The sequence below is a fragment of the Lithobates pipiens genome, unplaced genomic scaffold (genome assembly GCF_037356315.1).
Source record: "Lithobates pipiens isolate NorthernLeopardFrog02 unplaced genomic scaffold, aLitPip1_a1.2 Scaffold_22, whole genome shotgun sequence".
Classification (NCBI taxonomy): Eukaryota; Metazoa; Chordata; class Amphibia; order Anura; family Ranidae; genus Lithobates; species Lithobates pipiens.
In genome coordinates, this window is record NW_027507784.1 from 235208928 (window position 1) to 235227340 (window position 18413).

Sequence of the window (18413 nt, forward strand, 5' to 3'; positions counted from 1 at the left end):
GCTGAACTTCCCTTTTGTAGGCCCGCCGTACGTGGCTTATGTCACCGCGTTCTTGGCAACCGGAAATTCCGACAACTTGGTCCGACCGTGTGTATGCAACATCACTTCCGGACCTCGTCCGGAATTAATCCGTCAGAATAACTCAGACGGATTTGGTCGTCGGAATCTCCGACCGTGTGTACAAGGGCTTAGGCTGGAGGTCGGGATAGGGGGAGCAATTAAGAGCATAACCAAAGGCAGGGAGGTGCAATGAGAGAAAAAATAAAAATAAAAAAAATTAAAAAGAAATAAAAAACACCACGAAATTGTAGAGTCTACCCGAGGAGGCACAAAAAAAGGGAAAAGGGTCCTTGTGGGGGAAACACCATCCCTTCCGGGGTGGTATCTATTAAAGGCGCGGTCGGGTATCTCAGCTAGCCATGGGGGGACTATTGGGGCCCGACCACATGAGGCAGAGGAGTCCGAGAGGGTACATGATAAAAGTCAGAGTCAAGGGGGGTTACCCACTACGTATTAAAGTGGATCCCCCCTCCAGTCACAGGTTAAGAGAAATCCTGATCCGAAAAAGAATCCCGAGGGGTTCACTCATCTTGGGGGGTGCGAGTCCCGTTGCCTCTTTGGAAGCTGTTTGTTCCATAGTGGGGTTAGAGGGCTCCATGGAGGCGGTCGCTTGGTAGAGCTTGTCTTGGCTGGCTGAAGTAGAGGAGCGAGTTCCTATGTTATAAGACCAAGTTGCAGTAACAGACGCTCGCCGTCTTGGAAACAGGAAAAGCAATATTGTTTTTCTCTTCGGTGAACCTGGAGACGAAAGGGGAATGACCAGCGGTATTTGATGGAATTCTGAGTCAGGATTTCAAGCAGGGGTTTGAGGGCTCTCCGCTTTTGAATGGCTGTGGGGGAAATGTCTGCAAAGATTTGGATTTTGTGACCCTGGAAACAAAGATCGTCCAGATTACGGGTTTTTCTCATCACTTCTTCTTTGACGCCGTAAAAATGAGGTTTAACGACAATGTCCCTCGGAAGGCCGTCTTGGCGGGGGAGCTGTAGTGCTCTATGGGCTCTATCGAGCTCTAGCCTATGGCCCTGGATATCTGGAATGAGTTCTTTAATAAAGAGTTTGACGGTGCTGGGTATATCTGTGACAGATTCGGGTAACCCCCTTATGCGGAAATTGTATCGTCTGCTTCTGTTCTTAAGGTCTTCAATTTTAGCCTGAGCAGCTTCCAATTGATCTTGGAGCGTTTGGATGCAGGTAGAGTTCTGGACAAATGTGAAAAATGGACCCTCACGCTATTAAGTGCTCAAACGTGCAAAAATGACTAAATACGTGTCAAAAAATGGAAAAGTAAAAATTATAGCAATACAAAAGTGAAAGTGATACAAAAGTATGGGGATTGAAGAAGTCACATGACGTGACGTAACGCGTAGGGAGTGGCCGTAGGACAACCGGAAACAGCGTAAGACTGGCTGAAAACCCCAGGTCTTCATTTTTATCTGCTCTGTGTTACCCTTTTTTTTGCTTATGTGAGAGTCCATTTTTTATGCTTTAATAAATTTGTCCATTCATTCAACTACTACACTATTGGAGTCCCCCTCTCTTTCTCCCTCTCCCCCTCTCCTCTGTGTTTTTTTCAAGCTCTATACCACGGAATTACAAGCTGCAGTGTTGTATTCAAGTATTGGAAATGGCCCTCTAGTGGCAGAAGGATATACTACAGGCTTCATCTATTATTCCTTGGTTATTACATAGAGAAATATTAAGGAGAATCTTCTGGGGTTATTTTACTTTGCCTGATTATTCCATCTTTGAGGTGAGAGTTCTGAGAGCCTGGATTTATCTATTTTTGAACAGCTGGTCCCGCCTTTTCTCCTATTTTTCACTGTTTTCACACATCGGTGTGTACACCTTGATTTATTGACTTTATATATTATATTGTTTTATACATTTATATTTCTTTATACATTTATTTTTTAGTGGCACCATTTGCGCAGGACTTTTTACTTTGTTTAGAGTTCTGGACAGTACGGGCCACTGTGTTGTCTACTACTTGTTCTATTGCGTCCAAGCGGGCTCCCAGGCTTTGTAAATCTGCCTTAATGGTGGTTGTGATCTGCTTAGCATTTTGGGCTAATCCTGCAGCTAGCATGTCAGAGAAGCTCTGCATTAGTAGATGTACATCAGGGGACTGGGCTGGCTGCATGGGGGATGAATGCAGGGCACTTGAAAGGCCTGCCAGGCCTGTCAGGCCTATGGGAGTTTGCAATGTGGGAGTCTGGAGAATGCCCCCTAAAGTTCTGTCAAGCAGGGATTCAGTGGAGGCAGGGGAGAAACCCTGGGGAGAAGCTGTACTCACAGGGGTTGCCAGCAGTGAAGACCGGCGCTGGATTGGGGATGGAGGGTCAGCTATGGAGACCTGTTCCTCCATGCTGCCTCATGCCTGAGACACGGCCGCCATCTTAGCTGATCCGGGGGCCTCCTGACTGAAGTCCAGCTGCCAACTAACGTCTTTCTTTTTAGAGCCAATCTGCATGCAATCAGGTGCCTGAGTGGTCCAGGAGGCTTGGGGGTCCGTTTGGGAAGTGTCCCGCTACTTCCCGGGAGTTCCACGCATGCGCACTCTCTCGCTACCTTTACAATTTTGTTCCACTTTAAATGGTTTGTCTCAACCCTGTAATCTCCATTGTTTCTGGACAGGTTGGTTTGTACAAGGAAGTTGAAAAATAGCAAACTTAAGCTGGATACAGGTGAATGTGAGGGATGAATGTGGAGGTTGGGAAGTGTCATTATAATGGGGGATTTTAATTATCCAGACACAGACTGGGCAGATGGAACAGTGCATTCATCTAAGGCTCGCCATTTCCTAAATGTCTTACAGGACAATTTCATGGGTCAGATGGTAAATGCACCAACAAGAACAATGCATTATTAGACCTACTAATTAATAACAATACAGACTTGATCACGGATGTGCAAATACAGGCAACTTTGGAAACAGCGATCACAGGTCAATTAATTTCAGCATAGATCACACAAATTGGAAACGTAAGGGGAATACAAAGACATTACGTTTCAAAAGAGCCATTTTCTAGAAACTACACTCCTTGCTAGAAGATACTAAATGGGATAAAATCCTAGCAACAAAGAACACGGAGGAAAAATGGGTATGCTTTAGGAGCATATTAAATAAGGGCATTAGCCAGTGCATCCCAAAGGGTAATACATTTAAAAGAGCTAATAAAAGCCCTGGATGGCTTAACGCCAACGTAAAAATTCATATAAAAGCAAAGGAGAAGGCCTTCAAAAAATATAAGGCTGAGGGATAATCATCAGCATTCCAAATGTATATAGAATGCAATAAGAAATGTAAGGGTGTAATCATTGTGACTAAGATAGAACACGAAAGGCACATAGCGGAAGAGAGTAAGAAAAATCATAAGAAATTCTTTAAGTACATAAATAGTAAAAGAGGGAGGACAGATCATATTGGCCCTATAAAGTATGATGAAGGGATTCTGATTACAAAGGATGGTGAGATGGTGAGGGTTTTGAATGTATTCTTCTCCTCAGTCTTCATGAGGGAAACGGGGGGCTTCAGTAACCAAAACTGCAATGTTTATCCCCATGACACGTCACATGGTTAACAGAGGATAAAATCAGAAACAGACTTGAAAAGTTAACATAAATAAGTCACCGGGACCAGATGGCTTGCATCCGAGGGTACTTAAGGAACTCAGTCAAGTAATTGCCAAACCGCTGTTCCTAATTTTTACCAACGATCTACTGACCGGTATGGTACCAGCTGATTGGAGAAAAGCCAATGTAGCACCAATCTTTAAAAAAGTACCAAGATATATCCCTGTGAACTACAGACCAGTTCGCCTAACATCAATAGTATGCAAGCTTTTGGAAGGAATTATAAGGGACTATAGACAAGATTTTAGTAATGAAAACAGTATCATTAGCCCTAATCAGCATGGATTCATGAAAAATCGTTCTTGCCAAACAAATCTCTTATGAGGAGGTGAGCTGCCATCTAGATTAAGGAAGGCCCGTAGACATAGGGGGTTATTTATTAAAGGAAAATCCACTTTGCACTGCAAGTGCACTTGAAATTGCACTGAAAGTGCACTTGGAAGTAAAGTCGACATACAATTAAAATAAAAAAAAACAGCATTTTAGCTTGCACATAATTGGATGATAAAATCAGAAGAGCTTCCACTAATTTCAGATCTACCCCTTAGATTCAGAGCGACTGCACTTCCAATTGCACTTTCAGTGCATTTTCAAGTGCACTTGCAGTGCAAAGTGAATTTGCCTTTCGTAAATAACCCCCGTAGTGTATCTGGATTTTGCAAAAGCATTTGATACAGTTCCCCACAAATGTTTAATATAGCTAAGATCTGCCGGCATGGACCAAAGGGTGAGTACCTGGATTGAAACTGGCTACAAGGAGGAGTTTAGAGGTTAGTGATAAATGGGGAGTACTCAGAATGGTCCAATGTGGAAAATGGAGTCCTTTAGGGTTCTGTCCTGGGATCAATAATGTTTAATTTATTCATAAATTACTTGGAGGATGGGATAAACAGCTCAATCTCAGTATTTGTGGATGATACTAAGCTAAGCAGGGCAAAAACTTCTCCGCAGGATGTGGAAACCTTACAAAAAGATCTGAACAAATTAATGGGTTGGGCAACTACATGTCAAAGGAGGTTTAATGTAGAAAAATGTAAAATAATGCATTTAGGTGGCAAAAACATGAATGCAATCTAATCACTAGGGGGGAGAACCTCTGGGGGAATCTAGGATGGAAAAGGATCTGGTGGTCCTATAGATGACAGGCTCGGCAATGGCATGCAATGCTAAGCTGCTGCAAGCAAAGCCAATAGAATATTAGCATGCATTAAAAGGGAATTAACTCCAGAGATAAAACGATAATTCTTCCTCTCTACAAGAGTCTGGTCTGACAGCATCTGGTGTATGCTGTCCAGTTCTGGGCACCAGTCCCCGGGAAGGATGTACTGGAAATGGAGAGAGTAAAGAGAAGGGCAAAAAAGGTAATAAAGGGACTGGAGGATCTTAGATATGAAGAAAGATTACTAGCACTGAACTTATTCTCTCTGGAGAAGAGACGCTTGAAAGGGGATATGATTTCAATGTACAAATACCGTACTGGTGACCCCACAATAGGGATAAAACTTTTCTGTGAAAGAGCATTTAAAAAGACTCACAGCCATTCACTAAAATTAGAGGAAAAGCGATTCCACAAGCAGTGGTCTCAGCAGGGAGCATAGATAATTAAAAAAAACTACATAGGTACCTAAACGACCACAACATACAGGGATATACAATGTAATATTGACATAAAAGCGCATACACACAGGTTGGACTTGTCGTCTTTTTTTCAACCTTACCCACTATGTAACTACTGTATACAGATGGATTCACATTTGGCCGGTTCGGCAGGAACTGTCAGATCATTAGATTGGTTTCTGTTCAATGGTCCTGCTGGAAAGCTTTCTTTGATCACTGATCAGCATTCTTCAGCCAATGAATGCAGTCACTGATCAGTGTATTCTGACAGCAGAGGAGTCCCGCTATCACAACATAATAGCACAGCAGGGAGGGATTCCTGCATCCACCTCACTTATGTGGATGAAAGAACTGTTTTTTTTTTCTTTTTTTATTCAGCCCACTGATTAAAGAAAAAAGAATCAGACCCCTTTCAAACTGAGACCATTTTCAGGCATTTTGGCGCTAGAAATAGCTCCTGTAAAATGCCTGAAATCTGCCTTCCATGCTTCCAGAATGTGAAAGTCTGAGTGCTTTCACACTGGGGCGGTGCACTTGAGGGGCAAATGTGCAAGTGGGGTGTATACAGCACTCCCAAAATGCTCCTGCTCATTGAAATTAAATGGCTTCTGAATCGCCACACCATGGGCATTTTTAACCCCTTCTTTGGCCGCTAGCAGGGGCATTATAGCGGTGCCTTAGGTGGCCCCAGTGTGAAAGGGGTCTAATAACAGTGTGTGCCCAGCTTTACAAGGAGAAATAGCAGGTGAACATAAAGAGGAAAAAAAAAGCCAAAAACACAAAAAAAGCCAAAAAAACTTATGTAGTCACCATTAAATTTTTGTCTGTGGCTATAATGCCCCTTTTGATAATATATATTCATATTTGAAAATAATCGTTTGGATCACAGTGGTTACAGAATGGCATGCTAAATCACAAAATGCTTGGGTTGGAGTTTGAAGTGCTCATCTCCAGCCAGCGATCTGTTGTCAGTCCAGCTGATAGGATAAGGTTCAGACGGTGAAAGAACATGAACGTGACATTTGTAAAACAAGTGGATCTCTAGGGCAGTTTAGTATAGGGCAGTACTATAACTGTGCGGGAAAAAAACAAAAAGAAAACTTTCTTGTCATCTCGTATGCCAATGCTGCCTGTGCGTGCTGAAGAGGAGTGAAATAAGGGGATAATGTGCTGCTCACGTTTAAAGCACATCCCTTGTCATCTTTTGGAAATGCTCCCTCTTTGCTCACGACCATGTCATCCCTCCCTCAGTCTCAACTCCTCCTATATGTATTCCTCCCCCTTCCCTTCTCCTCCTCCCTTCTCTCCCTATCTCTCTCCTCTCCCTCTCTCTGCACTACTCCAATAGTCCAGAATCCCCTCTGCTCTTCTCGATTCCACAAGTGCAGATGAGTTAGTGTTGCTGGTGGAGATTACTACAAGGAGAGGACGAATCATCACACCTCATTGGTGGTGACTGCATTGATCACATCTAGTAGATGGTGGACCTGGACTGATGGGCTGAGCCTTCCTGCCTCCTGCTCTTCATGGTTGTATTGTTCCACTTTGGATCTTCCATACCAGTACAGAGGAAAAAAGCTACTTATCATGAAAGGGATTAGTGTAATCATCTACTACTTGCTAGCGGATATTTTGACTTTCCTGTGTTGTGCCCAGGTGAAAGGTGGAGCTCACTTTGGAAACACTGAAGTGGTTTCCGACGTCAACCTGTCCAACCCTGGAGATCTGGAGTCATCGGAACCCCCCCAGACAGCTGAGGGTTGCAGGGGCTATTTCGATGTCATGGGGCAATGGGACCCTCCATTTAACTGCAGCTCCGGAGATTTCCTCTACTGCTGTGGTACTTGTGGCTTTAGGTACTGTTGTAAGTTCAATGAGGCCAAACTGGATCAGAGCATCTGCACCAACTACGACAGACCTATTTGGCTGCAGCCAGGGAAGACCCCGCCAAAGATCGACGACCCCCTGCACGACCCGACCAGGGATAAAACCAATTTGATCGTCTACATCATTTGTGGAGTTGTAGCCGTCATGGTCCTGGTTGGGATATTCACCAAACTTGGGCTGGAGAAAGCGCAGAGACCTCAGAGGGAAAACATGTCAAGGTTGGTGGCCCTTAACCCTTTCTTTATTAGATCAACTGTCCCTCTTTTTTTTTTTTTTTGCGGTGGATCCTGCGCAGCTCACAGCCTGGCATTGGTGGCATTGGCCGCGTTCAGCACTTGTCGCTGTCCACTACTTACTACAGGGCTCAGCTGGTGGAGGTTGGACTACAAGTCAGTATTGTTGGCTGTGATGTGACAAAGGTTTGCTATCACACACACCACATAGGCATGGAAAAAGAAATCTGCCATTCACCAATCATTGTGTGGTGTCAAGGTGTGATCAGGGCCGTTTCGCGAGTGCTACACCTCTACATAGAAAATATTATTTTCTCCTAGTTGAACTGTGATATAAACAAATATACCACCCACACAGCAGCTGCAGAGATCGTCTCATTTGCAGCCGTGGATATCTGGTTCAGTTGTATCTTGTACGTGTTATGGAATTGGAGTGTGCAGCCAAGGAGCAGTCATGTGCTGGTGTTAGGATCCACCTGCTCGGTGTGTATGTGGCACACTGTGTATAGGACACACTGGCTGCTCACTGTATATGTGTACATCTAGGGTACACTGGCTGCTCGGTGTATGTGTGTACATCTAGGGTACACTGGCTGTTGGGTGTGTATATGTACATCTAGGATACACTGGCTGTTATGTGTATATGTGTACATCTAGGGTACACTGGCTGTTCGGTGTATATGTGTACATCTAGGATACACTGGCTGCTCGGTGTATATGTGTACATCTAGGATACACTGGCTGCTCGGTGTATATGTGTACATCTAGGATACACTGGCTGTTCGGTGTATATGTGTACATCTAGGATACACTGGCTGCTCGGTGTATATGTGTACATCTAGGGTACACTGGGTGTTAGGTGTATATATGTACATCTAGGATACACTGGCTGTTATGTGTATATGTGTACATCTAGGGTACACTGGCTGTTATGTGTATATGTGTACATCTAGGGTACACTGGCTGTTAGGTGTATATGTGTATATCTAGGGTACACTGCCTTCATTTATACACAATTGGTTAGTGTTACCATGCACTACCTTTATCATTGCTTCATTAGTAGCTGTGCTAGAGGAAAGGTGTGTGTGTTTTACATTTTCTAGGTTATCCTTTGTGTGTGTGTTTGCACATTTTTCTAGGTTATCCTTGTGCTGGGTAATTACCACAGAAGGGGGTGGAGGAGTAAAAAGTGGAACACAGAAATAAGGAAGTGCAATGCATGCCTTAATAGAGATTCAGGGAAATGACTACTGAATAGCTGTAAAAGAAAGCTTAACCATCATAGATACACGAACAGCCACTGAAAAGGTCTCCAAGCACAAAAGAAGAGAATCAGAAACTAAGACGGAGATGTGTGTGGGCATTGGGCACGGTGACAGTATGGGACAAAAGCCCGTTTTTCACATCATCTTAAAATTCAGATCGTGTCAGCTTCTGTGTGAATACATAACGTATTTTTAACTTCTCTGTTCTCTATGAATCATTATGCTAATCTTAACCACTAGATAACAGATGGAAAAATGTGGCTGGAGATAAAAGGGTTTGACTCTTATTGAACTGAAATGATATATTTCTTCTATCTATCTATCTATCTATCTGTCTGTCTGTCTGTCTGTCTGTCTGTCTGTCTGTCTGTCTATCTGTCTATCTTCGTGCTTCCCTATCTGCTTTTTCTACGGATCATTTTTATTTATGAATATGTATTACTATAAATATATGGGCCATGTCACACTAGCGATTCGGTCGCTATTGGCAATTTGCCAGCAACAGGGTCTGTAAGAGAGCACTCATCTGCTCCTACAGCATTGCTCTCCCGCTGACTGTGCCAGTTAGGTGTCGCCCTGTCGATGCTCCCTTTGTGGCAAGCGAGATTCTGCATGGCCCTATGTCAGATTACCCCCAATGGCACATTATACTATAGCTAGGAGGACATTTCATGGACTAAGGTGTGCTTCACTGCCATATTTAAACAGTCATCATCATTGTCGTCGTCATCATCACTACCATCACAGTCATCACAATAGAATCCAGGAAATCATACACAATATATGGAAGGACAGCATATTTATAGAAATTGCATTGCATATAGCAATCAAATGACACTTTTCGTCAGTTTAAAATAGTCAGCATTTTAAATAATGACTTCTGATTGGTTACCCCTGGTACCTGTATTTTGCATGTTGTGTTTGTCCCTGTTACGTTAGGGCCCTAGTGGACACATAACTAAAAGAATACACTGCGTAATATGTAAACATACAGAAGGCTAGTACAATACTATATGCTATTAGCTGGCTGCTTGTAGTATATAACCTACTTTCTACTGGTTTATATGTGTTTGTATTAAAACTGTAATTGAATTATATCAGTTTATTGCAGATGTACATTTTCTGTATGTCGTTTTTCTATTTTACATCAATTAAAACAGATTTATTGATTTTCCTTTTAAATTGTTTTTCTGCTTGTCTTCTGGGAATTTATTCATTTAAGACATTTTGATGAATGCCTTTCCTTCTCAGTCAGTTACCAGTCACAGTACTGCAGAGGAGATGGATTGGAATGAATAGTTTATCTGTAGCAGGGACAAAAAAAATAAATAAATGGATTTACAGTTTGCCAAAGAAGGAAGCATTCTTTTTTATAACTCTCATAATTGAAAAAAAATGTATTTTTATTTCATAGGGGAAAGACCAATGAGAAAAGTATAGTATAGCAATTAGTTAGCAATCATTTTTAACTGGCTGGCCAACATTAGAAAAAGGTGATGTCTGACTGTTTTTTGTGAATTGTTGTGATTTGCTTTTTTTGCACAGGTTTTTTTTTTTTTTTTTTTTTAAGTAAGGATTAAAATCCTATATGGTTAATAGAACACAGTGATAAACTACAGTATAAAAAAACAAAATCTTAATTTTAATACTTATTCGGAAAAGTAACTGTAAGGAGTTAACACTAATGTAAACAAGTCCTCAATTACAATGTGCCTTTGTAGATGAACACCAAATAGAGAGACATCAAAGGGGAAAGAGAAGTCCGCCTGATTAATGATTATTGCAAATTTGGAAAATTCAACTATTTTGGGAACCTGAACCATAAATTATTATGAACTATGTAAAACATGAGACAAAAGGTGGAAGAAATTATTAATTGCAGTGTAGTAAGGGAATGAGATTGAAGAGTTTATTTATTTTGCCAATTAAAAAATAAAAATAAAATAAAACTTGTAATACACAAATATTTTGCTACCAAGAGCATGTTATAGTGAAAATGATCTAAATTTGTTAGGGCTATTTTTTTCATTTTTTTTTTTTTACACCCAGTTAAGTAATGTGCATCACTGGCTGAAAATGGGTGATTAGTTACAAAGAAAAAAAGACACTGTTTACATACTGTTATCAGGGATGGCTAGAGATGTTTAAAGAAGTGTATTATTCAGAATCAAATTCAATTTTTTTTATTAATACCTTGCTCCCTGGAGCTTTAATGAGGAGTTTGTCTTAAACCAGTAGTGTTCAAATACCAATTAATACAATAAGCAGATTTTATATACATTTATTACATGGGGTCTACCAATGCTACCATAACATCAATACATAAACTGTGACACAAAGACAAACCGAGCAGATTAATGACATAATCAGATGATTGGTATTATTAAAAAAAAATAATTCTGAGATTTATTACACAATGCTAAACAGATCAAATGTCTTTTCACTGTTGAAGAAAACGCAAAAAAAAAAAAAAATAGATTTCCATGTATGTCTTGAAACAAAATGAGTAACAGGTTATGTATGGAGTAGATTTAATACTTTCCATGTATTAGTGATAATAAGCTAATTTTGACCAAACTCCTCTAGCTAGCTACAAAACATCTGCTGGCTGTTTGTAGGTTGAAATAGTCATGGTTCACAGTTTAAAAATTGATAAATTGTGAAAAAATGTGAGCATAGAGCTGACTGACAGATTACAATCTTAAAGCACATATCTGCATATAATGGACCCAATTCTTTAGAAATGTAACCCTTTTTCTGCCGATCAATGAACCTTTCATGATCTGCATTCTCTTCTAATATAAGTTCACGGTAGCTTTAGGGTCCATGAATTTATAACACAAGAATTAGAGTCTGCTGATTAAATGAAAAACTGCCAGATTAAATGAATCAAAGCCACTCATTAAAAATGTCACTCGCTACTGCTCCACAGTGTTCTCTGCCTGTCATTGATCCTCGTCACTGTAACATTCTCTTTACCCCCACCCCCCACCCCCCACACACACACACACACACACAGACACACACGCACACACCCACCTGTCCTGTCAGTGAAATGTGGTGCTTGCCTGTAGGTACTGTAATACATTTACCATATACATCATCGGCGCATGTGCGCTGAAGAAACGGTCCGCTCGTGCCATTTCTTCAGTAGCCATGCTGTGACCGGCAGCTCACACGTGGGAATGACATCTTCACAGGTCCAGCCAATCGGAGCTGGAGCCCGCAAACCCGGAAATAACTCCGGGAGACATGTCGCCAGTCACAGTGGTGTGTGGGGCCGCTGCAACAGCTTTGATCTAAGGTAAGTATTTCATAATGAGCTAGTATGTGATACATACTAGTTCATTATGCCTTTGTCTTAAGCCCCATACACACTATCAGATTTTCTGCTGATTTTTGTCAAAAAGCCAAAATTAAAGTGGGTTATAAACTCTGGTAAAAAAATAAAATAATAAAAATTATGAATTACTTACCCGAGAACGAAGTCCCTGCAGCTGTCCTCGTCTCCCCCTCTGGCCGTTGACATCGCTCCTGGGGGTTACTTCCGGGTATTGCGGCTCCGACGCTCTGATTGGCTGGAGCCGCGATGACGTCACTCCCGCATGTGCACAGGAGCCGCCGGTAACGGCACAGAGACTGAAGCAAGGGCACATACATGCCATTGCTTCAGTTTTCCCCAGTGTGCGTTTGCCGATATCATTATCACATGCAGAGAACAGGGGATATCTCCTAAACCGTGCAGGGTTAGGAGATATCCTGGGTAGCTACAGGTATGGCTTATTATAGGCTTACCTGTAGCATAAAGTTGTTGTAATGGGTTTACAAGTACTTACACACATAGGCATACACACACACACACACACACAATATAAAGGCGCACTATGTACATTGTGGTAATGCATATTACATGTGTTGGTGCACTGTGATGTACCAATAAGGGCCCATTAACACCAGAAGCTAAATGTTATGGTATTCAAATCATACATGCTGGTGTGCACTGTGCACCCATGCTGCATTTTTAAAACTATGCATATGAACTCTTTGCACAGCAGTGCATTGCAAGATTGCTATGTTATGATAAAATATATACCTGTATCATTTTATTGCAACACACACTAATACAGCAAACGCAGTACTGTGGATTGGGTGCTATCACGAACCAAACTCCAAATTTTATTGTGTAATTTGCTTATTTACAGTCTTGCATACCTTCACCTTCAATTTTCATGGATTCAAAAAGGGCAGAATTTAAAATGTACAAATATTTGTTATTTATTAACTTAATATAGTTTTGTCTTTTAGATTCAGTAGGAGTTTTATCAGTTTATGTTGTGTTTGTGCTAATAATTATTTTTGTGTATTTCTTAAATAAAATATAACTTTAATAAACATTTGTGCAACTATAAGGATGTAGAAAGTCAGCGAAAGGGTTAAAGGAAACCATGTATTGATGACATCATAAGCTAATTTCTGTAGCTAATTTTTCAGTGTGGTTTTTAGAAAATTTAGCATGTGTTAAATGAACATCCATTTTAGGCTGATTAGTTTTAGGTTTAAAGTGCAAATTTGAAACAGCTTAATTTCTTGCTGATAGCAAGTGATTCCTCATATAGTATAACACTTAACATATTTTGATGTTTACTGGGCATTTTGGTATAGCAGTTGGTTTGTATCTTCTGCTTGCTTCACTATTACTTGTCAAGTTGTGCATCTTTAAGTATCCAGTTTATTTAGCACCTAGTCATTCTATTGTAGAGTGAAGAGGCTTAAATATTATAAATATAAATGTAACTTACCCACTTAAGGACCGAGCCATTTTTTTTTAGATGTGTTGTTTACACGTTGAAAACATTTTTTGCTAGAAAATTACTTAGAACCCCCAAACATTATACTTTTTTTTTCAAATACCCTAGAGAATAAAATGGCAGTCATTGCAATACTTTCTGTCACACTGTATTTGCTCATAGGTATTACAAGCGCACTTTTTTTGGAAAAAATACACTTTTTTGAATTAAAAAATAAGACAACAGTAAAGTTAGCCCAATTTTTTTTTTAAATATTGAAAAGATAATGTTATGTTAAAGTAAATTGTTACCCAACACGTCACACTTCAAAATTGCACCCGCTTGTGGAATGGTGACAAACTTTTATCCTTTAAAATCTCCATAGGTAACGTTTAAAAAAATTCTACAGGTTGCATGTTTTGAGTTACAGAGGAGGTGTAGGGCTAGAATTATTGCGCTCACTCTACCGATCATGGCAATGGCTCACATGTGTGGTTTGAATACCATTTCCATATGCAAGCGCACGTATGTGTTCGCTTCTGCACGCAAACTCGGCGGGACTGGGCGCGTTTACATTTTTTTTCTTATTTATGTTACCTTTTATTTTTACATTGTTTTTTTTTTTTAAATTGTGTCACTTTCATTCCTATTACAAGGAATGTAAACATCTCTTGTAATAGAGACAGGACCTCTTAAATATGAGATCTGAGGTCAAAAAGACCTCAGATCTCATATTTAGACAAAAATTCAATAAAAAAAAATTGTCATGTAAAAGAAATGTCCCTTTAAGAGTTATGGGCAGAAGTGACGTTTTAACGTCGCTTTTACCCTGCAATGTAATGGAGACGGGTGGGGGCCACCTTCACCCCCCCTTATCTCCATGCCCAGCCACAGAGAGGACCGGATTATCCTCCACTGCTGCCGACTGCATCGGTAAGCAGCGGAGAGACCAGAGCGCGGCTGGAGGGGGAGCCCTCTCCCGCCTCCGATAAAAGTGATCTCTTGGCAAATCCGCTGCAGAGACCACTTTTATCTTGTAGAAACAAAGGAAAATCCCCTATTTGGTGGACTTTTAAGGCACTATAATATTTCCAAGGATTTTAGTGAGGTGTATTCATGGTTTAAAAAACTTTTATTTGGAAAATATATAAACAAAAACAATGTTCATGTATAAAAATAACAAGGAATGTTTGAGCATATCTATAAATCTATACTCTGCTATACATGTAGAAATATACAATACAGTTTATATTCTCTTTCAGAGTGCTAGGCTGCCTCCTTCAGGGGTATATGCGAAAAGAGACCATATTTAGATATTCTAACAATGTAGTCAACATTACAATACTTGTAACTTAAAAACATGTGAGGGTACACGTTCCTTTAAGCCCACATCCTGGAGACCCCCAGAAGAGAGACCCACCACTTGCCCATGAACCCCCCTTCACACTGGGAAGGATGGCCTAAAAAGGGCAGGGAGAGCCTGAGGACACACTGGGGTCAGGAAAATAGGACCTGTTGAGGGTAGAATTGTTTATTGCACAAAGCAGGTGAACAAAGAAGCATAAAACAGCAGCTCTTGTTGGCAGACGTTTGTGTGTTTGTGATCGCTCGCCTCCACATCCAACGATATAATGAAAGGGATATGAACATCTATATACATCTATGCAACTGAGGATCTCCAGGGTGTGAGCTTAAAGGAACCTGTACCCTTGCATGTTTTTAAGTTACAAGAATTGCAATGTTGACTACATCGTTAGAATATCTAAATATGGTCTCTTTTTGCATATAACCTTGAAGAAGGAGGCAACTTAGCACTCTGAAACGTATCGGGCGCAAGAAACTATAAACTGTATTGTATATTTCTACATGTATAGCAGTGTATAGAATTATAGATATGCTTACACATTCCTTGTTTTTATACATGAACATTGTTTTTGTTTATATATTTTCCAAATAAATGTTTTTGAAACTGTGAATACACCTCACTAAAATCCTTGGAAATATTATAGTGCCTTAAAAGTCCACCAAATAGGGGATTTTTCTTTTTTTCTGTTTAATACTGGATGTGGCAGTACCCCTTGCGCAATATCATCGGCCTAATAACCTTTCCTTTTATCTTGTACCGGATTGCCACCCGAACATTAGGATACTGGGGTTATGGCAGCTATCTGCTGCCATAATAATGATATCCATCATCAAAGTAAGGACGTATATCGGTGCGCGGTGGTCCCGAGGGGTTATTTGAACCATGTATTCTTTGCAGCATGGTAGCATGGTTTTTTGTATGCAAAATATAAATATATAATTTTTTTTTAACAATATGTTTTAAGAAAGATTTTAACTTCTTTACAGTGTTTTTAGTGTTCCAATGTCGATTCAATTTAATATGTTTTCCTCCTGTGTGAACTGGCTCTAGTATGTATACATGTGAAGTAGAGACCTTAGATTGTAAGCTTCTTGAGGTCAGGGACAGATGCACAATATGTAAACCATTGCATAAATTGTCTATGCTAAATAAATACCTGTAATAAATAAAAACTGTCTTAGCTAAATGCATCAAAGACTAACAATCATCTTCTAGGAGCATGATCCTGCCTGTTATCTCTGTTATCTCTTGCCCCTGTGTACTTTCTGCCATCTCTACACAAAAATATATTCACAGTTTTCATAGCAAAACAACTTAGCCTTGCATTCTGAATCAAACACTTTCTTGAGTCAGTTGTGAACACACACATGAATGTAAGATTTAACACATGCAAGCATTTGGACTTTGCAAATCAGAGTCAATGTGGTCAACCGAAAGAAAGGTATGGGGTTTGAAAAAAACAAACCTGCATACTCACCTAGGTGGATGCTGCATTGACCCAATGCTGCATCTGTCCCCTGCCGCCTCTAAGACTGAGAATCGAGCAATCAAAAACCACTGACCACTCAATTCTCAGTCTTCAGTTAGCAGATAGTGGTGACTGTCAGTCATCAGCTCTCTGCTCTGCCCCTCCAGCACTCAGAGAGGGGGCGGGAGCAGCTAGCTCAGGCTCTCAGCAGTGTGCTGGGAGCCTGACCCAGCTACCGGTCAGACATCTGGGAGGACCCAATAGAGTATGGACTGGCTGAGTGATGTCAGTTAACAGTGGACTTTTGCCCTCAGTCAGAAATAAGTGCACCCCTGTGACCTATAGGAGAAGCTGTGACCCTACTTCTCCTTTAATTCAAATGCTGGGAGTAAAATAAAATGTATAAAGTGCCCATCTTAAATTCATTATTTTTCAAGATTCAATATTAAAGCTTCAAATAAGCTTTCTAGAAGGAAACACCTTTAGGCTGGTTTCACACATGTCCCGTGATAATTGTATGTCCATCTTCACTGCAAATAACAAAAGCATTTATTCAGTAGTTCCGGTACCTTTTTTGATGCAGTTCTGATATGAATATGCAAGGCTTGGGACGGGATGTTTCACAGCTGTGATTTCAGTGCTGGCCAATACATAGTAGGTAAAGGGTATCAACTCCTATATTATGAGAGCAATCCGTGCTGAAATCCTGAACTGAATCCTAAACTTAATCCTGAACACAAAGGAACTCGGTCAAGTAATTGCCAGACCATTGTTGGTACCAGCTGAAAAGCCAATGTACTGGAGGATGGGGTAAACAGTTCAATCTCTGTATTTGCGGACTATACTAAGCTAAGCAGGGCAATAACTTCTCTGCAGGATGTGTAAACCTTGCAAGTAGATGGTGGACAAATTAATGGGGTGGGCAACTACATGGAAAATTAATTTTAATGTGGAAACATGTAAAATAATGCATTTGGGTGGCAAAAATATCAATTGAATCTACTCACTGGGGGGAGAACCACTGGGTGAATCAAAGATGGAAAAGGACCTGTGGGTCCTAGTAGATACAGTGGTGTGAAAAAGTGTTTGCCCCCTTCCTCATTTCCTGTTCCTTTGCATGTTTGTCACACTTAAGTGTTTCGGAACATCAAACCAATTTAAACAATAGTCAAGGACAACACAAGTAAACACAAAATGCAATTTGTAAATGAAGGTGTTTATTATTAAAGGTGAAAAAAAATCCAAACCATCATGGCCCTGTGTGAAAAAGTGATTGCCCCCCTTGTTAAAACACACTATAACTGTGGTTGTCCACACCTGAGTTCAATTTCTCTAGCCACACCAAGGCCTGATTATTGCCACACCTGTTCACAATCAAGGCATCACTTAAATAGGAGCTGCTTGACACAGTAAGGTCCACCAGAAGATCCTTAAAAGCTACACATCGTGCCGAGACCCAAAGAAATTCAGGAACAATTGAGAAAGAAAGTAATTGAGATCTATCAGTCTGGAAAGGGTTATAAAGCCATTTCCAAAGCTTTGGGAATCCAGCGAACCACAGTGAGAGCCATTATCCACAAATGGCGAAGACATGGAACAGTGGTGAACCTTCCCAGGAGTGGCCGGCCGCCCAAAATTACCCCAAGAGAGCAGCGACGACTCATCCAAGAGGTCACAAAAGACCCCACAACAACGTCCAAGGAACTGCAGGCCTCACTTGCCTCAGTTAAGGTCAGCGTTCATGCCTCCACCATCAGGAAAAGACTGGGCAAAAATGGCCTGCATGGCAGAGTTCCAAGGAGAAAACCACTGCTGAGCAAAAAGAACATCAAAGCTCGTCTCAATTTCTCCACAACACATCTTGATGATCCCCAAGACTTTTGGGACAACATTCTGTGGACCGATGAGACAAAAGTGGAACTCTTTGGAAGGTGTGTGTCCAAGTATATCTGGCGTAGAAGGAACACTGCATTTCATAAAAAGAACATTATACCAACAGTAAAATATGGTGGTGGTAGTGTGATGGTCTGGGGCTGTTTTGCTGCTTCAGGACCTGGAAGACTTGCCGTGATAAAAGGAACTATGAATTCTGCTGT

The 18413-nt window shown here is 40.8% G+C and overlaps 1 protein-coding gene across 1 annotated transcript in view; it reads left to right on the forward strand.

Moving 5' to 3' along the window:
* Positions 1 to 6622: 6622 nt before the first annotated feature.
* SHISA9 (shisa family member 9) overlaps positions 6623 to 18413 on the forward strand; it is a 456733-nt gene continuing 444942 nt past the window's right edge. Inside the window, exon 1 of the mRNA XM_077450173.1 lies at positions 6623 to 7416. Coding sequence (XP_077306299.1) covers positions 6899 to 7416 — 518 coding nt within the window. The 5' untranslated portion in view covers positions 6623 to 6898. The remainder of the gene's footprint in view (positions 7417 to 18413) is intronic.